General features: G+C 39.6%; 1 protein-coding gene and 1 long non-coding RNA gene across 4 annotated transcripts in view; one reads left to right on the forward strand and one right to left on the reverse strand.

Moving 5' to 3' along the window:
• Positions 1-925: 925 nt before the first annotated feature.
• Positions 926-26,006, reverse strand: LOC118973599 (uncharacterized). The gene is made up of 3 exons (XR_005063040.2): positions 5,267-26,006; positions 3,240-3,322; positions 926-1,580 (listed from the first exon to the last, which is right to left on the reverse strand). It is a non-coding gene; the product is annotated as an uncharacterized lncRNA (long non-coding RNA).
• RYK (receptor like tyrosine kinase) overlaps positions 4,861-26,317 on the forward strand; it is a 91,299-nt gene continuing 69,842 nt past the window's right edge. For 2 of the 3 annotated variants that reach the window (XM_037024752.2, XM_037024753.2), the window contains exon 1: positions 4,865-5,297. In XM_037024752.2, coding sequence (XP_036880647.1) covers positions 5,066-5,297 — 232 coding nt within the window. In that variant the 5' untranslated portion in view covers positions 4,865-5,065. Of the gene's footprint in view, positions 5,298-26,317 lie in introns of all 3 variants that reach the window. The other variant, XM_037024754.2, reaches the window with a different exon arrangement.

Here is a 26,317-nt window from a genome sequence, read left to right on the forward strand (position 1 = left end):
TCTCGTAGCGGTTCTGCTTCTGCATAGAATCCTGACTAATAGGGTTGGTTACAACTACTAAGAATGGAATATTCAATAAATACAATGAAGAGTGTTTGGGACAAATGGCTCCCCACATGGAAATAATGTAATTGTGTCCTATGCCATATATAAATTCCAAATAGATTGAGGAGCTAATTTTTTTATAAGAGAAAACTACAAAAGCATTAGAAAAATATAAAAATTTTTAATTGTGCAGTTTTCTTAAGTAAGGCACAAAATGCACAAGCCATAAAGAAAAGATGTAAGAAAACAAATCCTACCATTTGCAACAACATGGATGGAGCTAGAGGGTATTATATTCAGTGAAATAAGCCAGGCGGAGAAAGACAAGTGAAATCAGATGATTTCACTCATCTGTGGAGCATAGGAACAAAGAAAAACCTGAAGGAACAAAAACAGCAGCAGACTCACAGAACCCAAGAATGGACTAACAGTTACCAAAGGGAAAGGGACTGGGGAGGGTGGGGTGGAAGGGAGGGTTAAAGGGATTAAGGGGCATTATGACTAGCACACATAATGTAGGGGGTGCACAGGGAAGGCGGTACAGCACAGAGAAGACAAGTAGTGACTCTATAGCATCTTACTACGCTGATGGACAGTGACTGCAATGGGGTATGTGGGGGGGACTTGATGATGGGGGAATCTAGTAACCACAATTTTGCTCATGTGATTGTGTATTAATGATCCCTTAATAATAATAAAAAATAAAAAATAAATAGATAAAAAGAAAAGATTGAGATTTATCAAAATAAAAATTCCAAATTTAAATTAAGCAAAGGACATCATAACCAAAGTTAAATAACAAGGGATACAGTAAAATAAAATAACTACAAATCAATAAGATGACCACCCACTAGAAAAGCAGGCAAAAGATATGGAGAGATAATGTCACAAAGTCAATCAAATGGACAATAAATATATATGAGAAGATGTTCAGCCTCATCAGTAATGAGGGAAATACCAATTAAACAAGTTATTTTTCTTTCCCCAGACTGTCAAAACCAAAGTAAAAAACACTGATTTATTACCTCATCTCTGTCATTTATGCCATTGGTGGCAGTTTATATTGGTACTCTGTCAGAGGGCAATTCAGTGAGATCTGTCAACATTGAAAGCATTTCTACTGAGAACCTACCCTTCTAAATATCTACATTTGTGCAAGGATGTGTGGTCTATCACCAGAACTTTGAAATCTGTCGTGGTCCATCCCAACTGAAAGAACACCATGGATGTGCCTCCATACGCCCTGTCACACAAGCATCCTCAAGACCTCAATTTATTTTGATTAGTGAAAAAAGCAAACTGTGTAGACCGTTATTACCTTCTGTATGATTCCATTTCTGTAGAACTGGTAAAAACAATACACACATATAGTTGCATGTCTAAGTACATATATATGTAGGTAAATTTCTAGAGAAAGGATTATAAGAACATACACCAAGCTGGGAGATACAGGAGAGAGATGACAGGTTGTGTCAAAGAAGATGTTCCTATTTCTGTGCTGCTTGATTCTTTCCAGCGTGATGGGTTAAATATACCTGTGGAGGGAGAAGGTTTAAAAAGTAAACTGCTGTACACTGCACAGAAGAGCATTCCTGACTGCTTCTTGCAAGAAAGGGGCTGCTCTCAGAACCTAGAGTTCTTTTCTAGATCCCTCCACCAGCTAAGTAAGCTCAGTCTGAGCTGTCGAGTGGTCCCAGAGACTGTGAGCTGGGTGTCTACCCTTAAGGATATGAGCTGCAAGTCTGAGTGGGACATTAGACTCCATGCATTAGAACACCCCAGTCATTTCTGCTATCTGGAAGGTCTCCCCCCTGTACTGCTCTGCCCAGGCTGGCCCAGGGCTGCCACCCACCCACTCCATTGCCTCTCAAGCCCAACGTTGTCCTTTTTTTAAGGAGTGGTGGAACAAGTGCTAATAATGGTATTTTCTGGGCCTTCTGAAGTTTGTCTCCCAGAGGAGCAGAGTAAGGTCAACCACAGTCAACAAGCAAAACCAAGAGCGAGGGCAGTCGGTGGAGTATGATGACGGTTGTGGCCTTTCTTTGCTCTAGACAAAGAAACCTCAGGAGGCTGAGGTCAGGCCTTCCCAGCATTTGTATGCTGAAGCTTACTGGGAAATTTCAAAAGTTGCCACCCACATCTTGGTAAGGAGGGAGAAGGGACTTCTCTTCCAGGGATGGGTTGGGGGTTTGTGAGAGCAAGTAGAGACTGGAAGCTGGTTCCTTCTCTGGGGAGTTAAAGTATTGGGAAGCTCACAATTTTAATCTTATTCAGACATAAACATTTGAATATAGATTTGAAGAGGTGAGAGAGGAAGCCAGGATGCCAGAGGAAACCAGGAATGTACCATTCCAGGTACAAGAAACAGCAGTGCAAAGGTCCTGAGGTAGGATTGTGTCTGGTGTGCTGGAAGCACAGCAAAGGAGCCAGTGCGGCAGGAGCTAAGTGAGTGAGTGGAGAGTAGGAGATACTATCAGAAGGGAGGAGAGGAAGGTGGAGAGTGAGAACTGCCTTGGTGTCTGGTAAGGACTTTGCCTTTTATTCTAGATGAATTGGGGAGCCACTGGCAATCTAAGAGCCAGGGAGCAACATGATGTTGGTGACGTTTAACAGGATGGCTCTGGCTGTAATGTTGAGAACAGACTAAAAGAGTAAGGGGACAGCAGGGACCCAAGTGAGGTGGCACGCGCTAGAGTCCAAGGGAGAGAGAGTAGAGCTGAGGTTTTCTTAATGGAGTGGCCAGCATGCCTGGAGGGCTGTGGTGCTCTTTGTGGGACAGGGGCTCCTTACAACAGATAATGAAATGTACATGCCGCTTCTCTGGGTGCTGCTACTCCCTGAAGTGGCTTCTTCTGTTAGTCTGGGGTGGGGGCTACAATTAGTATTTCTACAAGTATCTGGGAACCGCACTTTGAGAACCACTGTTTCTTCACAGCACTGATGAAAATGTGCAAGAATAGTTTATCTTACGTCCTCAAGGAAGCAGCTTGCTCACCCCTATGTCCCAGTGCCCAGCCTGATGCTTGGTATGAATATATTGAGCTGTGCTCTGGACCAGGTGAAGACCTATATTGAATAAAATTCTTGAGGATCCCTGGTTTGAACAGTTTGGAGGTAATCGGTGTTGAAACTTTCCAGGACGTGGTCATCAGAGGAAGGAGATTAATAATAATAACAACAGGTGTGAAACCCACCCAGTCCAGTGTCTGCTTAGGTGTTTAGTCACATCTTCTCCAGTTAAATTCTGTGAAAGCCTTGTGGGTCTGGCATCTCACTCCTATTTTAGGAAGGAGGAAACCGAGGCTTAGAGAGTTTTAATTCCCTAATAAGCTCACACCACTCAAAAGTACCAGAACCCTGCCAGGGACTGACAAAAAGTTTGTGCTCTGTTTACATCACAGATTTCCTCAAGAAGTCACCGATAAGAGGACACTGCCTTGAAGACAGGAGCTTCCTTACTTGGGAACTGTGAGCCATTTAAAAATATGCAGGGAATATGCCATCCTTAAAAAAAAATGCCTCCTGTTTAAATTGAGAGCTCTGTTCATACAGCTCATTCCCAGCCCCAAACCCAGATGCCCTAATAGGTACTAGCGGCGGCTGCACCAACATGAGTATTTGGGGCGACGTTCGTGGCTTTTATCAGTCTCTCGCGGAGCATTTTTCGTCAGCCCTCACCTCTTCCCACTTTGCCCCTGTGGGAGGATGGGCGTCATATTCTGTGCTAGGATAGTTTATCTCCAAGTGAAATCCATCCCTCTCACGACAGAAGCAGAAAACCAAGTTCCGGGACTTCCCGCCTCATCAGTCCCTCTCTTACCCTATCCTCCCCCCAGGATAAAAATAGCCACCTCCCAGGGCCTCTCTGCGGGTGGAGCAACTGCGCGGACGCTGGGCCAGGCCCGGGAGCAGCTGCTCCGCAGAATTGGGCCCCGAAGGGAGGCATGGGGTCAGGGCCGAGGCGCTTGGAAGTTTCACGGAGACGGGGCTCCGGGAGCAAGTTTGATCGCGATGGCGGGTGGCTCATACAAATTCATCGTGGGGCTTGGAGGTCCGTGCATTGGCTCACTCGGCTGCCTTAAAAAAAAAGACGAGGTGTATCCATGATTTTTACCTCCCTGGGGGACCGCGACTACCTAGAACAAATGATGTAATACACACGTCACGTCTCTGTGTGTGCACAAGCACACACATTGGCACCATTTCATATTGGGGTCAGGGGAGGCTGTCAAAACCTGGCATGGACAGCAGCTTAACCCGTGATGAGGGCTAATAATAGGGTCGTAGGACTATTATAAAAGACAAAAATTCGTAATGTCTGAGAATAAGGTATTACAGTTTGCAAAGCAAGATCTTTTTGGGGCATAAATGTATGTAGGGTATATCCACGAGAACACAGAAATGTTAATGCTGACCTCCGATGGTGGGATAAAAGGTGATTTCTATTTTTCTCCATTTTCCACTAAACAAAAAAGCAAGTTTCTCTTGCAACCACAACGGCCTCATCCAGGCGTTTCCCTGGATCTGGGGAGCCCACTCAACTGCAGGCGCAGCTCGGGTCTGCCGCCTGGACATACTGTCGTGGAGGTGGGGGTTACAGACAACAGACGAGCAAAACATTGGACTGGCAACAAAGCGGCGGGCAGGCTCAGTAGACGGTGATCAGAGAACGCTTCGCCCGCGCCGGCGCTTTAAAGCCACAGCTCTCGGCGCCCAGCTCCGGCCTCAGCCCGCAAGGCGCGGGAGGTACGTGCGTGCACGCTCTCGTGGCGGCGGCAGCGCGCACGGGCGCGACTTCGCAGCCAGTCCCCCGGGAGTGGACGATGCCGCCGAGCGGGCGGCGGCGGCGGCGGCGGCGGCGGCGGCGCGCTCTGGCGGTCTGAAGCGGCGGCCGGCTGCCACGGGCCGGCTGCGCGATGAGCTGGACGGCCGCCCCCGGCTCGGGGCTGTGAGGAGCTCGGGGCCGGGGGTGGGCGGCACCGCAGCCGGCGGCCCACGCTCCTCCTCGGCGGCGGGGGCTATGCGCGGGACAGCGCGTCCAGGGCCGCCGGGCTGGGGCCGCCTACCGGGGGCCCGCGGCCTGAAGGCCCCGCCGCCGCCGCCGTCGCTGCCGCTCCTGCTCCTACTCGCGCTGCTGCCGCTGCTCCGCGTCGCCGCTGCCGCTGCCCCGGTCCCGCGGCCCCCGGCGCTGTCGCCCGCGGGGCCCAGCGTGAGCCTCTACCTGAGCGAGGACGAGGTGCGCCGGCTCATCGGTGAGTGGGGCCGCCGGCGCCGGCCTGGCAGATCGGGCCGGGCTCCGGCAGCTTCCGGTCTCGGGAGGCCCAGTCTGCGCGGCTTGGCCCACGGGCGGCGCGCGTCCCGTCGCCGGGGGTCGTCTTCGGGCCCCGGCCTTTGCCTGCCCTGCTGGCTCGGAGGTGTGGTCCCTGCCCAGCCCCTCAGGTCCGCCTTCCCGCCTCCCCGCAGCCCTCACTTCCGCCGCGAGGGCACCAGGGGACCCCTCGGCCTCCGCGAAAGACCCGGGACCCACCCCAGCCCTCCCCCTCAGAGCCTCTTCAGCCTTTCGCCTTACTCCGAGGATCAAGCGCCCTAAACTTTTCTTCCCCGCTGCACCAAGTTTCTTTGGTCCTTCCTACGCATGTCAGGGCTCTGGTTTTCGGTTATCTAGAAATCCACGTTTTATTTAAAGCAAACCTGCAAACCCTTGGCAGTGGTTTTGATGCCCTAGTAGAGGCCACCCTATTGTGCTCATACTTTCTGGTTTTTATCCTTTTTAAAAAATGACAGAGAGGGAGATAGTAAGGGCACTGCATGCATGCTCCAGGCAGTCTCCACATCTTGCAGCGGATGGGCATATTTTAAATAGTGAATGAATCCCCAGGTAGCAGACCTTTTAGCTCCTTCAGTACGTTTTTGGTTCTTGTCTTGGATATGTTGGACTTCGGACTGATCTGTCTTTCTGGGCCACTCTTCTTTGAATACCTTGTAGGGGAAGAAGAACTTGGCTTTGGATCAGTGGATGGTTATATTCTACCTAATTAGCTTTGTCATTTAGGGAATTATTTTGAAAAATAATGGTGTTCTCCTGTTGAGACTTTATGGATTTTGGAAATAACTCTTTAGAGGAAGATCCGATAGAAATGAGCCCAAAAGGAAGTCTTTGGTAGTTGCAGAGACCTAGACATTTCCTTTTTTGCATATTATGGCACAAAATACATTTTTTTCATCGTTACTTCATCTCAAGTTTGTGCTCCATCTGAGGGGGAAAAGTTATTCCTTTAAGCATCCATTATCTCTTAGTTTTGTTTTTTAAAGTTATAAGACTTTCTTGAGGTCTGTTGAGGTCCACTCAATTTGAAATGGAGTTGCTTTTAGCAGACTGTTTAGACATTGTTAAATATGTGGGTTTATAGTTTTTAACCAAGGAAGAATGTTGTGTTTTTGTAATGTCCTGCCATTCATAAGCCTCTTTTCAGTTTAGTTGCGTTAGCTGAATTTAGTTGAGCTGAATTAAGCCTGCAGATTGGGTTAGTCTTGGAACATAAGATTAAGGTTTAGAAAAATAATGAATGCCTGCTTATAAGTTGACTCACATCACATTAACTTAAAAAATACAGTGCACCATGCATAGTTCTGTAAAGTTTTTTTTGTTAAAAGCATATAATTGGTGACTTTCTGTACATGTAAGAAACCTGCTGGGGTTTGGCGTAGAGGCCAGGGGCAACCAGAGGCTGACAGTGATTGAGTGCCTGCCATATACCTGCCCCTACATGCTTTCTATGCATCAATTCCTCTAATTTTCTTGTGACCCAGTGAAGTAGATAACGTTATTCCTATTTTAGAGATGAGGAAAGTGAGGCTTTAAGTAACTTGCTCAAGGTTGTACAATTTAAAATCATAAAAAAATCAAATACAGTGTTGAGATAGGCCACAAAGTTTTGTTGAATGAAATGAAGATACTGTATATATGGAAGTTTGGGTATAGTATGGAGGGAAAGACATCATTAATACTTGAAATGAGTATTTATACCTGATTGATGAGCATCCGGTTTAATACCAGAAATAGTTTACTGGGAAGAGGTGAAGGAGATTGCCTCTGGGTCAAGATGGACCTCCAGCTGAATTTTCTCTAATGCAAATAGTTGACCTGTTACAGTGGGTCATTTGACTCTCCATCCTGCCAGATCAAGGTTTTCTCCTTCCATCCTTTCCCATCTCCTTCATCCTTTTACTTTTAAAGGAATCTTTGGCTGCCCCTTGGTAGGGAAGAGCAAGTGTGTTGTATACCAGATATCTAGAGTTCTTAGACTGCAGTATCACACAGAAACTCTTACAGTGTTTAAGACTACTTGAAATAATATTTTGTGCCAATTTTTTGTGTTGTTATGGGTTAAATGCCTTCTGAAAGCTGACTTAGGAAAGAAACTAGCCATCATTTTGTGATACTTCTAAGACAATGAGTTTAGAATTCCAAGTAAGAAACTTATAAATGAATTGATAGTAACAACTTTGTAAATTGAACTAATGCCCCAAAGGAAAATAAGTTGTTGTTTTAATCTAATTAATAAATACACATAGTTAAAAAAAAATCAAATAGTGCTAAAAGGAACGATGGTCTTCTGCCTTTGGTCGTTTTATCCCCTGGGATCTGTTTTCCAGCAGAAGCTACTATCCAAACTAGTTCTGTTTATTCTGTTTTTATTTTTATTTTCACATTTTGAAATCAATGTAGAATAAGCATTTGACCTCTAGTATCATAACTGAGCACTTGCCCTCAAACCCTACAATATTCTTTTACCAAAAAAACCCAGCGTTTAGTACTTACATTATTGTGCATATATTTATTGCCCACTTCTGAGTTAAATAGTGACCCATGATTATGTTTTTTTTTTCTACACATTTTTGTTTTTCCTGGAGCAATTACCTTTCAAAGTTTTTGATTCATTTTTCATGTGTCTATGGCTACATTCCCCTCAAATTCTCCAAGAAATATGTTAAATGCCTTCATAATTTTTTTCCAGGTTGTATCACAGCAAATCTATCAGTTCCACTTGACTTCTTCTCAGAGACTCCCCGCTCCAGAGTCTTCCATCCTCTTGTTAAAATCTGGACAGTAGGATTGTTTTTCCTTCACCTTCTGTTCTTTCTCTCCTATCTTGGAGCCTCTGTTCCCTGGATCTCTTGTCTTCATTTTTCTTCTGTTTGCTTTCTTTTGCTAAAGGGTATATCCTCACTAGCTTCCTATGAAGAGGTACATGGGAGGTAAATTATTTGAGGCCTTGCATGTCTGAAGGTGTCTATCCCATCCTTATGCTTCATAGATGATTTTGCTGAATTTAGAATATTGGGTTGAAAATAATTTATTTTTCACAATTTTGATGGTATTTCACAGTTCTCTGGCTCTTTTTCTGATGAAAAATTCAAAGCCATTCTGATTACCTTTTTTCCTTTGTTTTTATTGAAGTTCAGGGTCTTTTTCACTGGCATTCTGAAATTGTACATTTTGTCGGGGGGTAGTCCTTCTATCTCTCTGTCCATCTCCTATCTTGTCTCAGTGGGCCTTTTTGATCTAGAGATTCATATTCTTAAGTTTTCAAAAAATGTTTGTTACTTTGATAATTTCCTACACTTTATTGTTTGTTTTTTCTTTCTGTGATGGTTTGGTTATTGAGTGTCCTGGAATTAATCTTCAGATATTCTTGTGTTGCCTCTTATATCTTTGTGGAGTTGGGAGGAAAAGAGGGATTTCTCGATTTTGTCTTCCAAGATGTTATTTTAAAAATGTAATAATGTTTTAAAATTTTTGGATCTGTTTCTGTTTTCTCTTCCCATTTTCATTTCATATTGTTTCCATTTTATTTTTATTTTATGGAGGTATTTATCTTCACTTATCTTTGAGGTGTATGGTAAATATTTTCTATGTGTTTAACATGTTTTTAATATTTCTTCTGCTTCCTCTTGTGTGCCTTTTCATTTCAGGGTTCTTTTTAGTTTGTTTGTATCATAAAGACCTGGTGATCCTTGGCTGTCTAATTAAGAGCAAGATGCTGAAAAGTTGATTATGGGGAGAGAGCGTGTGGGTGCTGGGGTGGTCTAGTGACTTCCTTTGGAGGGCAAGTGGACTTTTCACTGGGCATTTACCCCACATACCAGCATCTTCATATCTTCAGGACTAGTCAGCATCTGCAGAGAAGACACCTCCACTCTCCTGCTTCTCCTGTGCTTGGTGATACACTGGCTGCCTGGGTTTGGGTTATCTGGCTGGGGAGGGAAGAGGGTGCTGCCCGTTTAGCCTGTAGACTGACTTGTCCTGTTTACAGTTCTGCCAATGTGGTTCAGTTTCTTCAGAAAAAACTTGGGGCTTCCAGCTGGACCTGGGGCTCAACTGTTTTGAATACCCTTTTCAGAGGCTCACCCATTGTCAGAACCGAGCCTCAAGCCAGTCTTTGGGGTTCCTTGGTGCCTTAGGGCTGCTGAGGGATAGTGAGCACTTCAACTGCTACCCATCTTGTAAAAATTTGTTGAAAGGTTTAATATATTGTTGTCTTCTTTCCCTTTCTGTTTGTCTTTGTGGTTTAATGTCTTTTTTTATTTCATTACTATCATTTTAGAGGAGTTTGGGGAGGAAATGGGGATAAAGACAAGTGGTCATTCCCCAGTATATAACTAGTAAGTAATTAAGGTTGGGCCTTGACTGTTGAAGAGCTGGTTATGTAGCAGTTTTGTGTAATAACAATATTAAAGAGTTGACACTTTTTAGAGTGCTGTGACAATCTTTTGCTTGTGTCAGGCACAAAGGTAATTAATCCCTGTCTTATCTTAGGTATGTACTACTATTTCCTTTTATAGATGAGGAAACAGACTTGGAGGAAGTATGTAACTGGCCCAGGTCCTTGGTAAGTAGGGCATGCAATTCTGATGGAAGTCCATACAGAGACTCCAAAAGCCTCAGGAGCTTTTTAATCTCTACATGGCATTCCTGTATCCCCAGGCCCTGATTTATTGCTCTCAATTACTCTTTTTAAACAGACTGCAATGTAGGCATCCATTTCCCCATTTTACAGATGAAGACTTTGATTTGGGGCCCTTTCGGCAGTGAGTTGAGGGCCAGAATCCTGCCTGAGTCCAGAACCCATATGGCCTCTTTTGTCAGCTTAGGAGGAGTTGTGATTAACCAGAATACTCAAGGCAAAGAAAGAATCTGCAAGCTTGCTGTTACATGAGCTTGTCTGTGGTCTTGATTATTACCTGCATCTTCCCGTGTTCTCTGTGTGATTGATAATCCTGATAGTACTGACTTCCCTAAAGTCCAGAGCTTGTAAAAGTGGCATGTGGCTGGGGCAGTGCTAGGGGTTTGGGAATGAAATGCTGATTGCTGGGGGGCATTGTGTACACTGATCATGATGGCAGTGATGGTATTGGTGGTGGGTAGGGTCTCTCTGTAGGAGTCGGGGAAGCTTCTGAGAACAGACTGCCTCCCACCAATTAGAAATTCACTTTGGATAATTTACTTCTCTGTTAAAATAAATACCCTCTGGAAGAGTTAGGCATTTTTCACATCTTATTTAAAATCAGTTCAATACTAGCTGATATCTTTGCTCCCCAGATCAGCCCAGTAAATTTTGAAGCGCAACCAAGTACCATATATTGTGGTTGAAATGGTGATTCAAAATTATTAAATTATTTTTCTTGAGGAACTCAGAATTTCGTAGGGGAGACTGTTGTGTCTAAGACTCTAACACTGAGATAAGAGTTATATTGCTGATTGATGTTAGTAAGTTATTGTAGGAGTGGTTACTTTTTACTATAGAAGGTGGGGAGCAGGGAGAGGCTTAGAGAGTTTAAGGAAGGTATTCCCAGAAAAGGAGACATTTGAGCCCCATCTTGAAGGATGAGTTTGATAGGCAGAAAAGAGGAGCAGTTCATGTCAAGGCAGATAAAATAGCATGAACAAAGCCGTAGACTTAGGGAAGCAGATGTATGTGAAATCCAGGAATAGGAAACCCTAACATGGCTGAGATGAGATAAATTGGCAGAGCCAGAGAGTGGTAGAGTATAAAGCTGAGTTGTAGGTTGAGACTGGATTAGGAATTTGAATTTTATCTTACAGGTAATGAGTAGCTGTTGAAAAACATGGGAAAGGAGTGTGCACAGACAGGACTGGCTTATGGAAAAGACAACTTTGGCTCCAGTGAAAAGGGTGGCTTGGAGACTGAAAAGCTGGATCTGGAAAATGGGACAGAGTCAGACTTGTGGTGATAAGAGGGATCAACTAGGGTAGTTGGAGGGGTGGGATGGATTTGTGAGGAATTTGCAGCCACTTTGGAGAAGACTTAGTGGAGAAGACCTTAGGGTTAATGAAAATGAGGCGTCACAGAGGAATCCAGGAGCTCAGATTTGGGCAGCTGAACTGACGCTTTGCTTTTGGGAAGTGGTTGAGGAAAAGAAAAATGAGATGAGCCATGTGTTCCTCTCCTCCCAGCACCTCTCTTTCCTCCCTCAGGCCAAGTGCTTGGTGGGGGATGGCGGGCCTCTCTGCTGATGTGTCTACCATAACTTGCCACTGCCCAGACAGACCCTAAGGAGTTGGGGTGCTGAGAAGATTAGCACCCTGCAGTTAACTCTTAACCCTGGGTGTTTTAGGTAGGGTTGGTGGCACTGATGCAGCATTAATTTGCATCCATGTGTTCTTCATTGGGAGAGCAAGGCTGAGACATTGTGCAGTTACGATTTTTGAGTTTTTTTCCCTTCTTTGTGCTACACATGTGGGAGAACTCTATCTAATTATGGCTAAGCCTGTCCCCTATGAGTCACATCCTGAGTTGACTAGTCAGTTCTGAAGGTGCTGCCTGAAATACTGTTTGGATTTTAATGGTCACTTGAAACATGTGGGTATTTTTTTTAGCATCCTGAATTGAAAAGTTTTTCAGCGTGTTTTCTGAAAAAACCTGCCAGCTATATACATACTAAAATAAAATGAAACAAAAACTTGGACATGAAACATAGCCATTAATTATACCACACTTAAAAGTATGTTTTTTTTGTGTTATCCTTGTTGATGTAAATCAGATACAATATTTCCTAGTCAAAATGTTATTAAATAGCTTTAATTTATGTAGGACCTCTTAAAATGTGATGTGCAAAACAAATATGTTTGTATTACTGTTAGAAAGTAAATACGTCTTGAATGATTCTTTTTACTGTGCTGAGTAGGTGACAGTGCTGAGTGGTAAAATATTTTTGGAAAGTAATTTCATAGGTCTATCCTTGTTCATAAGATATATATTATGTCTTGTTCATAAATAAATATGTTATATAAATATATGTGTTGTAATACACTTCTTGCTATGTGCCAAGTACTCCACACTGTTCTCTTTTATTTTATCAACCATAGGAAGTGGGTGGCATTGACATTTTTATAGATACAGCTGAGGCTCTGGGAAATTACAGAAGTTGCTGGAGGTCACAGAGATGTCTGGGGCTTTGTGACTCCAAAGTGCTTGCTTTCTCCTTTCTGCTACCTCTGAAGGTTAGCAGTTTACTTAGTCTTTATCTAAGCAGAATCATCTGAGGGGCTTAAACAAAAATAATGGATTCCTAGACTTATCCTGAGCGATTTGTTTAGGAGATGGAGATGGGGCCCATGAATGCCATGTTTCATTGATTGTAAATTGTACGGTTCTTCCACATTTGAAAATCTCTGAAATTGGAACCATTTTACAATCAATGGTGAGTCATTAGTTAATTGAAAGCCTTTTTTTCAATCTTAGTGGCACAAAGAATAATAGTGTACTTTATATTAAAAAAATATCTAATTATAAAAATGCGATATTATAAAGGAAACTTAGGCATAACTTGCCACCTTCTTCCTTTTTTTTTGCCAGGAGGTGGGTACCTGTCACAATTTACTTTCAGAGTTGTAAAATTCACTCGTGATATTTATTACTTGCTTGTGGTAATGGCTGTGTAGTAATGTCCTTGCAGGGAAAGCAAATAATGGCAGTCAAATATTACCATAGGTTTAAGAGCAGTAGCATTTAATTTTTAACTAGGAGGTTGCTGGCCAGAGAGATACCAGAGGTTCTCCACCTTATTTTATGAAAGCCTTAAGGACCTTTCCCTCAACAAAGGCATGGACACCCACACATATTAAGTTTTGCATACTGTGCCAGGGGTTCCTAGACTTTGGGGGCCTTGCAGGGACCCCCTGACTAAAGCTTGCAGGTGTGCATGAATTTTTAAAAAATTTGCATACATTAAGGCTCACCCATTGAAGTTACATGGATTTTGAAAAATGCATAATGTCCTTCCTATATCCACCATAGTATCATATAGAATAGTTTTACTGCCCTAAAAAAATCCCCTGTGAGGGGTGCTTTATATTTATAGATACTCCCTTTATATTTTAAATAAGTTTGCTTTAAAAATTGTTTATTATGGAAAATTTCAAACATTCAAAAGTAGACAGAATAGTATAATGAACTGCCATGTACCCATGATCCAGCTTCAACAATTATCAACTCATGGCCCGTTTTGTTTTGTGACTCCCTAGTCCACTCCTTTGCACTCACTGTCCCTATTCCCCCAGTGAATTTTTTGGAGGCAAACTCAGACATAAAATTTTGTAAAAAATTTTTTAGTATTTATCTTTAAAAGATAAGGACTCTTTAAAAATTTGTAATACCCATTATCACACCTAAAAAATTAACAATATTTCATAGATATCAAATATCTAGGCTGTTCAGGTCTTCCTGATTTGTAAATGAGGGTTTGTATGGAGACTTGTCTGCCACCTGTTTCCTCTCCCCACGCCCCTACCGTACTGCTTGTTTATTTCCTCTGGTGTCAAGCTCTTTCTCCCTCTAGGGTCTGCATTCAGTTGTTGCTCTGCCTGAGATATTTTCCCAGGTCTTTATGTGGCTGGAGCCTTCTAGGTCTCAACTTGAAGTGGCACTTCCTCAGAGAGTCTTGACACCCCCAGTGTCACTCTTCTATCATTTTGGTTTATTGTAAGCACTTTTGTTTCTATCTCCCCCAGAGGAAAGTTAATTCTGTTTGAGTAGAGACTTTTTATATTCTTAAATTCCGTATCACCAGCACCTAAAACTGTATGTGGCATTTAGTAGATGGTCAGTAAAAGTTCAATGAATGAATAAATGAATAAATCATACTTATTTTGGGATTCAGTATCTTGTGCCTTACTGGGGTCATCATTCTCTTGATCATTTCCCATTGCCTGTTATTAGTCAAAAGGGGAATCAGACTTAAGAATGAAAGTTTAAATGTATTAGTTTTTAATAGCTTATTTGATGTTGTCTAATTTTCCCATGTCTCTGTTGCTTGTACGTCCCTCTCTGGGTAAGGTTTCCCCCACCTTGGCTTCCATAGCTTATACCCTGTATAAACAAATCTGTATCACTGTTCCCATCGCATGCTGTCTTTCCCATACTGCACTAAGGCCACCTCACGGCTTGGCATATAGGAGTCTCTCAGCAGGCCACGTTTGAAAGATGGGAAGTATTCAGGAGAGATTTTGGAAAAGTGTTTACTAATAATTAAAAGCTGGGGAATAGAATTTCTTATCTTTTCTTGTGAAATGCATAACCTGTTGTTAATCCTATCCAGTGTATTTTTTTATTTCATCTACTTTAGTTTTCATCTCTAGACATTTACTTTAGATGACCTCTTTTTATACCTTCCATGTCTCTACTTTTTGACAATGTAGAGTGTAGTTGTATAGTTATTTTCAGTGTGCTCGTCTGCTAATTCTAACATCTGTAATGGTTCTGGATAGGTTTCTGTCTGTCTTTCTTTATCTATCTTATCTATTTATCTATCTATATCTCTCTGTCTGTCTATCTATCTATCTATCTATCTATCTATCTATCTATCTGTCTGTCTATCTATCTCTTTTGCTTTTTTGCATGCCTCATAGTTTTTGATGGTAGACATTGTGAATTTTACCCTGCTGGGTGCTGGATATTTGTATTCCTATTAATATTCTTGGCATTTGTTCTGGGACCCAGTTAAGTTACTTAGAAACAGTTTGACCCTTCAGGTCTTGCTTTTAGTAGGACAGAAGCAGTGCTCAGTGTAGGGCTAATTATTCCCTGCTACTGAGTCAAGAGCTGTCTGTGTACTTTGTCCAGTGACCTGTGAACCATGAGGTTTTCCACTCTAACAGGTGGGAAGAGATGATACTCCAGATCCCATGTAAGTGCTAGGCACTTTTATCCTTTCTCTCTTCTTCTGTAGTTTTTTATGCGTGTTCTGATCATACTCTGCTAAAGACTAGATGGCAGCCCTCTGCAGTTCTTGGAAGTTTACTCTCTGTGTAGCTCTCACCTCTCTGGTACTTTGTTTTTCATACTCTAGCTGTTTTTGTCTTGCTGAGCGCTCATGTATTTTTCTGTGTTTTGGTTATTTCAGACGAGAGCATTATCTGGTCCTGTTAATCTATTTTGTCCAGAAGTGGAAATGGCCAAGGATTATCTAATTGATTGTTTGCATTCTAAAGTTTTGTTTAACTCCTTAAATTATTTGTTAAAGGAGAGAATTTAGTCCAATTAAAGAAAAAATTTCTAAAGTTTGTATATGTGTGCATGTACCTGGACACAAATGTGGGCATATAGTAGATGACATGGTATGGGACAATATTGGATTTGGAAACTGCATATTTGAGTTTTAATTCCATCTCCTGCTTCTCCTTTATGTGAGTAAGCAAGTAATTAATGATTCCAAATGTTTGTTTCCTCATATACAGGATGAGATACTTTCTGTTACCACAGTTGCCATAAGGTATATGAAAATGCTACATAATTCTCAAAACAATTTCAGTTCCTGGTGAGAATTTGTGTTATGTTTTAGATGAAAACCAAATAATAGAATGTTAGGAAGAGAGGTCATTTAGATATCACTTGATTGATTGATTGCCTTAACTAGCAACATTTATCATTCATTCTAAGCAATTACTGAGTGTATACTAGGTATTATTTTAGGAGCTTGACATAATTTGGTAAGTCAAACAGATAAAGATGCTGCTCCCATTGAACACACTTCTAGCAGAGAGCGAAGTGACCCTGAAAAAAGAATTCAGGCAGCTTTGGAACTGGTCTTTGGAGCACTACATCCCCCTGCAGACAGGAAAAAGTGATGTTCATGAGTTCTCCATTGTGCTTTGGGCCCCTGACATAACAGCCAACTCTAAGTTATGAGTGGCCTCCACAGCTACTGAGACAGAGCATGCTGGCTATGAAAGAAGTTGAATGGTGATCATGTCAAACTATAAGTAAATTATTCATCTCTATTAAAGGGCTGTACCTGAAATGCATGTTATGAGCTGGTCAGATAATTTTCTTCTTTAAATAGGGCAGGAACTGTTGATAAATTATTTTCTGGAGTATCTTTTCACCTGATACAGGAGTATTCTGGCACCGTGGCAGGGGATGCTTTATATTTTATTCTCTGCTGCTACAGATTATGCATTAAGTTTTTGTTACTATTACCCTTGGATAGGATTTGGGAAGTGCCTTTTACATCTCTGCAGTTGTGGTACAAATCACATCTTTGGGGGAATTCTTTTATGGATTTTTTTAGATGACAAATATAATAATTGAATGTGAATCTTATTCCCTGATCCTGTATTTTAGTGTCCAGTTCTCTTTTTAATTTCTTAACCATCTGCTCCAGCATTTTCAGATAGGGAAGGTGACAGTGCATCATTTGAGTCATCCATTTGAAACCCAAAGTGACCTTTCTCTTTGATTCCACACCACTCCCAAAGGTGATGTCATCACAGGTACAAGAGGCAAACCTGAGCACAGCATTTGTGATGAAGCTTTGGACTTCCATTTTCAGGGATCACAGAAGTACAGTGAAAGTTATTTTCTGAAATGTGATCTCTGGAGGATAGGGGTAGGGAGATGCTTAATAAATGGTTCTCTGCAAACTGTAGCCTGATCTGGTAAAGCAGTGACAACTAATAGCCACTCCAGTGGATTGCTTTTAAGTGAGCGATTTATTTTGACCATATATCATGTTTTCTTCCTGAAGTGCAAAGTGAAGAAAGGTACTCAGTGATTGGAGATACTTGGCTTTTCCTTGGGAGGATCAGAACATTCCCTTCCTTGAAGCTGACTCCCTAGCCACTTCTCAGGGACCAAAAGGATGGGTCTGCTTTGAGGAGGCAGCCTGGAGGAAGCGGGTGGAGGGAGGGTGCTTATTTACATGGTCTTCTCTGTCAGTCATGCATATCTTTTTTCTCTTGAAAGCTCACTTTGATTCTTTTTACACTCCCTGTATGTACACAGATATTCTCTAAACCCAGTTCTAGTGAGATATTTAAGGTTGTAGGAGAAAGATAGGAAGAAAATGCTGAATGGACAAAGGATTACATGAAAAATCTTAATCTAGAAGATTATTGTTTAAACAGCTAAGGGGATTTAAGATTTATGTACTTTTTCTTCTTTAATTCTGAAGAAAGGATACCCCTTTCCTTTCTCTAATATTTGTAAATTTCCTGTCTTATGATGTAGTTAAAATTTGGTCTCAGCTAATTTTCTAGATGTAGTTTGACTATAACTAGATTTATTCAATTCTGATGGCAAATTATTTTATGTAGCTATTTCAGCTTGTTAATTTCCATAAACTGGGAAATTTTGAAATATCTCCATATTTTTTTTCTTTTAGTGTCAGTAAAAGAGAGTATTTAGTGGTTTCATACATAGTGAGTGGTTTTGGACTTTTTTCTTTGGTTAATGTACCACATTGAACCATCCTGTTATAGGCAGGAAAAAGTGATGTTTAAAAGATTATCTTGACTAAATTAAATTTTTTACGTAAGTTTTGACTTTCCAATTTGGAAATTGTAGATGATATCATGGAATAATAGAGTTTTGGCTGACATTTTGAAACCATAGATTATATCATAGAATAATAGAATTTTTGTGTCTGAAGAGGGACATTAACATAGTCTGGTGTAACTTCTTTGTTTATAGTTGAGAAAATTCATGCCTGGATAAAGTGGTTAAATAATCGATTGCCAAAAGTCACTCAGCTACTTATTAGCAAAAACTCTACTTTAGTTCTGTTTCTATGACATCACTTTTGTTTTCCTGCCTTGATTCCTGACGTTTTCTTTAAAGTACCATTTCCCTTAAAATCCATCTTTATATCAATAGCAAGCCATTCATGCATCTAACACTTGAATAGCTACAAATATACTTAAACTCTAGCCCTGTTCTTGAGGTGTGCAAAGTAGTGGAAGAAACAGACATGTGAACAGGTTCCTGGAATGAATTTTATGTGCTGTAAACATGGCTCTTTTTATAAAAGGAGATGGTTTGGCCATTCGCACTAATCAACTACTGTTGTGGCTGTGGGAAACCAATAGTTAACTTTTAAAATCATTTGGAAAAAATTTTTGAACTATTGAATTACTTGAACTTGAGCTAGACAGGCCAGGTCATGTAGAACACAAGCCTTGAATTAAGTTTGAATTTAAGATTTTCTATGGAAAAATGAATTTTTCTTGATGGGTGTTGAGAGTTTTACAGGAATAACTTTGGTTTTTCAGCTTGGAATTTGGTTGCTTAAAAATAAAATTATAAGTAAATGTTGTATTTCCTAACAGAGCAACATTCCTACTTTGGTGAAATTGGTAGTGAGAAATTTAAGTCTGGTTACTGTAATTGAACAACTGAAAGGTTTTTTGTCCTTGGTTGGAATAGAAAAACTATGCATATTCTAATAGCAAAGTGGGGCATCTTTAGTCTGTGGCTGTCCACTTTTGCTCTGTCTGCCTTCCAGCAGTCCCTTTCCACTCTCCACCCACTTCACTTCACCTGCTCTGTTCTCTTTTTTGCTGTTGTTTTTTTTTTTTCACCTTTGTCTTGTGAAGCTCCAATTTTCTTTTGAGGTCTCCTCTCACTCTTCATAGTGCTTCTTTATCTCTTGAGCTTAACTGAAACCTGATTTTCTCTCTTAAGTTTTCTCATAATCCTTTCCAGTCACTGGAAGTCAGTTTTTTTACACTCGACTTCATTTATGGATTAGGGGCCAGCTCTTTTTCTTTTCTTCTCAAAAAATAATTAGTTGAGGTGAAATTCACATAATATAAAAGTAGTCATTTTCAAGTGACATTTAGCACGTATATAATGCTGGGCAACCACCACCTTTGTCTAGTTTCAAAACATTTCTATTGCTCTGGAGTAGAACTCCCTGCCCATTAGCAGTTTCTTCTTGTCCGCTCTCCTGCAATCCCTGGCAAGCACCAGTGTGTGTTCTACATTTACAGATTTACCTATTCTGGGTATTTCATAGAAATGGAATTATACAACATGAGGCCTTTTGTATCTTGGCTTCTTTTATTTAGCATAATATTTTGGAGGTTCATCTGCAATGTAGCACGTATCAATATTTCATTTCTTTCTGTGGCTGAATAATATTCCATCCCATGTATGTACCACAATTTGCTTATCTGTTCATCTGACAACTAGATATCCATATGCAAAAGAATAAAATTAGACTCCCCCCTCATATCATATATAAAAACTAATTCAAACTAGATCAACAACCTTAGAACTTAAACCATGAAACTCCTAGAAGAAAACAGTAAATCTTCGTGATCTTGGTTTTGGCAGTGGATTCTTAGATACGAGCAACAGAAGGAAAATAGATTAATTGGACTGTGTGGCAATTGAAAACTTCTGTGCATTATAAGATATTACCAAGAAGGCAAAGACAGGCTACAACATGGAGGAAAATACTGCAAATTATGTATCTGATAAGGGTCCAGTATTCCATGAAATAAGTCTTCTAATCCATGAGGACAGAATGTCTTTACATTGATTGAAGTCTTTAATTTCTTTCAGCAACGTTTTGTAGTTTTCAATGTACCAGTCTTTCACTTCCATGTTTAAATTTATTATAAGGTATTTTATTGTTTTGAGTGCTATTATAAATGGAATTTTTTCTTAATTTCCTTTCTGGATTCTTCACTACCTCTTATCATGTGTTATAGCCTTCCTTTCCTACCTTGATTGTTTTGCCCCAGGGCTGTGATTCAGTATCTTCTTCTCTTTTGATGTCTGTAATACTTGTTTGATCATTGCCCATTAGGGTTGTTGCAATCACCTGACCTCTGCAGATAATCTCCCGTGACTTCATTCCCTGACTTGTTTTCATTATTTTTCTCCATTTATTCTAAAGGATATTAAAACCTACCCTGATTTTTCTCATAGTTGTTATTCCTTTGGCCATGCTGGTGTCCGACTTCCCAGGTCTGTTTTCCAAATATGGAACTCCTTGAAATGACCGTTTTTGACTTGGTCCTCATCTCAGCCCTTGGGAACTTCCTTGTTCTGACCAGGGTACCCCAGCCTTCTTTCTCCTTGCTACTGGAACCAGGCTCTGTTTCCTGGTCTCCTAAAGAGTTGCCCTGTTCCTGGCAGACTGTCTCAATAAAGCATTACTGAATAAATTGTTTCCCTCACTGCCTCTCTAGCTATTTCTCACTGTGCACTTCACCTTTGTGGAGCCTGGCACACTACTCTGAGACAGTGATAATCCTGCCGTCTACTACCCCTGCTTTGAGACTGCATTTAATTGCTATTGTCATATTCAAAACATATTATGTAATAATTAATAGCAGTTAGAAAGGAGTAGGGTATTTATCTCCTATCTAAATTTGTCTTTTACTTTTTCTTAAAAAAATTTTTTTTTGAGTATCTGTTGGGGAAAGAAAGAAAAAGATTACATTGGGAAATGAAGTATGATGTTCTTTTCAGAATTTTTTCCCCATTTCAGCCCTCTTGTCAGTGTTGCATGTGGGAGATTTTTTTGAGCTTTGAGTTTCTCTTTTTGGTTCATCTTGTTTGCAGATTTCACCTTTTGGCATATTGAATATTCTAAGGGAAAGCTGGAAGAAGGTGTTTTATTTATTTATTTTTTTCACTTTTTTTTTTCATTAAGGTATCATTGATATACAATCTTATGCTCAGGTTTCAGATGAGCAACATTGGGTTACTACATTCCCCCCATTATCAAGTCCCCACCACATACCCCATTACAGTCAATGTCCATCAGCGTAGTAAGATGCTATAGAGTCACTATAAGATGAGGAGCCTGATGGAGGTCACAGTGGTATTAGGGGATGATGGTATAGAAATGGGTCCTTGAAGAGAGAAGGTCATGGATGGATGACCAGGATGAATAGCATGCCAGCACAAGTTGAGGTCCAAATGGGTTTCAGAAGCTTGATAAAGTTAATAGACTCCAGTCTTTGCCTAGGCTTCAATTCGAATATTGTGGAGATGTTGCTTTGGTATGTTCAAAGAGGAAGGTTTTTAGTTGGGAACCATGGTTTCTGTCTATAGTTGGTAGAACTGCAGAGACCTTAAACAGTTTGGTGAGAACAGATACTCCCCAAGATACTTGAAAGGGAATTGGCTGTCTCTGTAAGTCTCATGAGATGGAGGAATTCAGAGAATTTCTAGTAGGACTAAACTCACAGATTATTAAATGACTGCATACATGGCTTGAGAATGTGCTTCCCTTCTTGTTCTCTTTTCTGCTTGCAGCTCTGTTTCATCTAGCTTTAGCGGGAGTTGAACCTAGATGTTCTTGATACTTTTAATTGTGTCTGAAAAACTTAAATATTTATACCTTGTTATTATTACTAGTGATAGCATTATAACTTATTTATTAGGAACAGATTTCTTTATTTTATTTATTATTTTTATTTTGGTATCATTAATCTACAATTACATAAAGAACATTATGTTTACTAGGCTCCCCCCTTCACCATGTCCCCCCCACATACCCCTTCACAGTCACTGTCCATCTGTGTAGTAAGATGCTGTAAAATCATTACTTCTCTTCTCTGTTGCACAGCCCTCCCCATGCCCCCCACGCACTATACATGCTAATCGTAATGCCCTCTTTCTTTTTCCCCACCCTTATCCCTCCCTTCCCACCCATCCTCCCCAGTCCCTTTTCCTTTGGTAACTGTTAGTTCATTCTTGGGTTCTGTGATTCTGCTGCTGTTTTGTTCTTCAGTTTTCCTTTGTTCTTATACTCCACGTATGAGTGAAATCATTTGGTACTTGTCTTTCTCTGCCTGGCTTATTTCACTGAGCATAATACCCTCTAGCTCCATCCATGTTGTTGCAAATGGTAGGATCTGTTTTTTTCTTATGGCTGAGTAATATTCCATTGTGTATATGTACCACATCTTCTTTATCCATTCATCTACTGATGGACATTTAGGTTGCTTCCATATCTTGGCTACAGTAAATAGTGCAGCAATAAACATAGGGGTGCATCTGTCTTTTTCAAACTGGGCTGCTGCATTCTTAGGGTAAATTCCTAGAAATGGGATTCCTGGGTCAAATTTCTATTTTGAGCTTTTTGAGGAGCCTCCATACTGCTTTCCACAATGGTTAAACTAGTTTACATTCCCACCAGTAGTGTAGGAGGGTTCCCCTTTCTCCACAACCTCGCCAACATTTGTCGTTGTTTGTCTTTTCGTTGATGGCGATCCTTATTGGTATGAGGTGATATCTCATTGTGGTTTTAATTTGTATTTCTCTGATGACAAGCGATGTGGAGCATCTTTTCATGTGTCTGTTGGCCATCTGGATTTCTTCAGAGAAATGTCTATTCAGCTCCTCTGCCCATTTTTTAATTGGATTATTTGCTTTTTGTTTGTTGAGTTGTGTGAGCTCTTTATATATTTTGAATGTCAATCCTTTATCGGATCTGTCATTTATGAATGTCCATCCTTATCCCTCCCTTCCCACCCATCCTCCCCAGTCCCTTTTCCTTTGGTAACTGTTAGTTCATTCTTGGGTTCTGTGATTCTGCTGCTGTTTTGTTCCTTCAGTTTTCCTTTGTTCTTATACTCCACGTATGAGTGAAATCATTTGGTACTTGTCTTTTTGGATGCCTTTTTGTTCTGTTGGTGGTGTCCTTTGCTGTACAGAAGCTTTTTAGCTTGATATAGTCCCACTTGTTCATTATTGCCTTTGTTTCCCTTGCCTGGGGAGATATGTTCATGAAGAAGTCACTCATGTTTATGTCCATGAGATTTTTGCCTACAGAGTTCTTTATTTCCCTGTGAAAGATGTTTCAAGTTTAAATTAGAAAGTTGTTGATCGCTTAAGATGTTTTTTTCTAAAACTTTTTATATTAGTGCTAGTAATATTCTATAGTGTAAGCTTTTTGAGATTAGAAGAAATGTAAAAGCTGTTGACTTTTTTTCTGCTTTTACAAATTTTAGGTAAACTTTATGTGTAATGAAATGCACAGATTTTAAATATGAATAGTTGGTTGAGTTTTGAATAATGTATACACCTATGTATATACCAATTAGATATAGAACATTTCCATCCCTCAAGAAAATTCTTGCTGCTCCTCTGCAATCAATTCACCAGTCTCCCTCCCAGCTCTCTTTCCAGGTAACCACACTGATCTGATTTCTATCACCATAAATTATTTTTGCCTGTTATGGAACTTTATGTAAATAATTATATAGTATATACAGTACTCTTATGTATAGCTTCTTTCATTCATACAGTCTATTCATCCCTTTAATTGCAAAGTCTCAACAATTTATTTCCATTGCTGAATAGTATTCCATTGTATGAGTATGCCACAGTTGGTTATCCATTCACCTGTTGATGGACATTTGTGTTGTTTCCAGTTTTGGCTGTTGTGAATAAAAGTGCTGTCAACAGAGTTACAAGGGAAGATCACATCAAACAGTCATGGTCATGTAATGCTGTTTACCTTGCTGGGTTAGATTCAAATGTTAGGTTATTAAGGAACTACTCAGTTACATTCACTGGCATTTTACAGTGTTTGGATACTTGGTATAGGCTACAGTCCTTTGTAAATACTATTAAGCTGTGTATTTCTTATTTATTAGAAGTATTTTAATAAATAGAAAAGTGCTGTCAACAGTCATGTACAATTTTTTTTGTAGGCATATGTTTTAATTTCTTTTGGATAATTACCTAGGAGTAGAATTACTTGGTCATAGAGTAAGTATATGTTTAACTTTATAAGAAACTGCAGTTTTCCAAAGTAGTTGAATATCTTTACACTCCAGTAATGTTTAAGAGTTAAAATTGCTCCGAGTCCTTGTCAGCATTTAATCATTTCATGTGAGTGGAAATGGTGTCTCATTGTGGTTTTAATTTGCATTTCTTTGATAACTAATGATGGTTAGCATCTTTTCATATGCTAATTGTCCATTAACCTATATATTTTTTGAAGAAAATGTGTTTCACATCTTTTGCCTATTTTAATTAACTGTTAACTGGGGTTGTCTTTATTTTTGGTTTGAAGGAGATCTTTATATATTCTAGAAACAAGTCCTGTTTTAAGATATATTGTGAATATTTTCTTGCAGTTTGCAACTTGAATTTCATTTTCTTAACAATGGCTTTTGAGGAGCTGAAGTTTCTAATTTTGATGACAACCAATTTATCAGACTTTTCTCTTTCAGTTCATGTTTGCATGACCAGTCCAAGAAGAAATCTTTGCTTACCCCAGGTTGTGAAGATAATGACCTACATTTTCTTAAAGAAGCTTTATAGTTATAGCTTTTACTGATAGGTCTAAAATCTATGTTGGATCAGCTTTTGTGTAATATGTAAGATAGGGGTCAAGACTTTTTACCCAGTTGCTTTAGCATCACTTTGATTCAGTTGCCTGGGTGCCTTTGTTGAAATTCCACTGGTCCTATATTTGTAGGTTTATTTTTTAATTATTTTCCATTCCATTGATATGTCTATCCTTAAACCAACACCACATTGTCTTGATTACAGTAGCTCTTCATCATGTTGTGAAAGCAGGTAATGTGAGTCTTCCCACATTGTATCTTTTTCAAGACAGGCACTTAAATTTCCTTTAGAATTACTTTGTTTCTTCAAAAAAAAAATCTGTTGGGATTTTTATTAGGATTATTTTAAATCTGTAGGTCAATAGGAGATACTTGATTTCTTAACAATATTGAGACTTACCTAAGAGAAGGGACTCTCCATTTGATTATGTCATCCACATTTTATAGTTTTCAGTATAGAGGGATTACATATCTATTTCTAGGTACTTAAATATACATAGATTATTTTTAGGTACTGGTGTTTTAATGTTATGGTACCGGTTTTAAAATTTTATTTTCTCATTTTTCTAACAGAAATACAACCAATTTTTTAAATATTGGCCTTGTATTCTGAGACTTATGCTAAGTCATGAATTGACTTTGTTAGTATTTCAGTAGATATAATAGTATTTTCTGCAGATACAATCTTATCATCTGTGAATAATAAATTTTAGTTCATTTTTTCCAACTTTTATACTTTTTGTCTTGTCTTTATACGTTGGCTGGTATACGCTGAATAGACATGATAGTAGTGGATATCCCTGCCTTGTCTCTGATCTTAGAAATAAGAATTTAATAATTCACTATTCAGTATGATGTCAGATGGAGGATTCTGTAGGTACTTCTTACCAGACTGAGAAAGTTTATGTCTCTTCCTAGTTTGCTGACAGTTTTTATCATTAATAGACTTTGAGTTTTACCAAATGCTTTTTCTAAATCTGTTGAGGTGATCTGGGTTTCTATCTCTTATTCTGTTATGTGGTAAGTTTTATTAATTTTTAAAGGTTAACCTTTCATATACACTTGGTCGTAATGTACCTTTTCATGTGTGGATTCAGTTTGCTAATGTTTTAAGGAGGATGTGTGTGTCTGTATTCATGAGGGATGTCAGTCTGTAATTTTCTTGTAATGTTTTTAGTAAGGTTTTAATAGCAGTGTGAAAATGGCCTTGTAAAATGAGCTAGAAAGTGTTTTCAACTATTTTCTGAAAGAGTTTATGTAAGATTGGTATTATATCTTATTTAAATGTTTGATAGAATTCATCTGGATCTGGAGTTTTGGAGAAAGTTTTTTGATTAATTGAATTTTTAATTTCTTGTCAGTTTTGATAAATTGTGTTTTTCAAGGACTTTTCATTTTATCTAAGTTATTAAATGAATTGCCCTAGAGCTCATATCATTTGTATGTTTTTACCATCTATAGGTGTTTAAGTAATGTTCCCTCTTCATTCCTAACATACTTACTAATTTATGTGTTCTCTCTTTTTATCTTAAACAGTCTTGGCAAAACTATTTTATTGATATTTCCAAATAATCATCCTTTGGTTTGATCCTTATCTTATAGTCAGTTTCTTTATTGTGGAATTTGGTCTTTATTATTTCTAGTTAGAAT

The sequence above is a fragment of the Manis javanica genome, chromosome 3 (assembly GCF_040802235.1).
Source record: "Manis javanica isolate MJ-LG chromosome 3, MJ_LKY, whole genome shotgun sequence".
Classification (NCBI taxonomy): domain Eukaryota; kingdom Metazoa; phylum Chordata; class Mammalia; order Pholidota; family Manidae; genus Manis; species Manis javanica.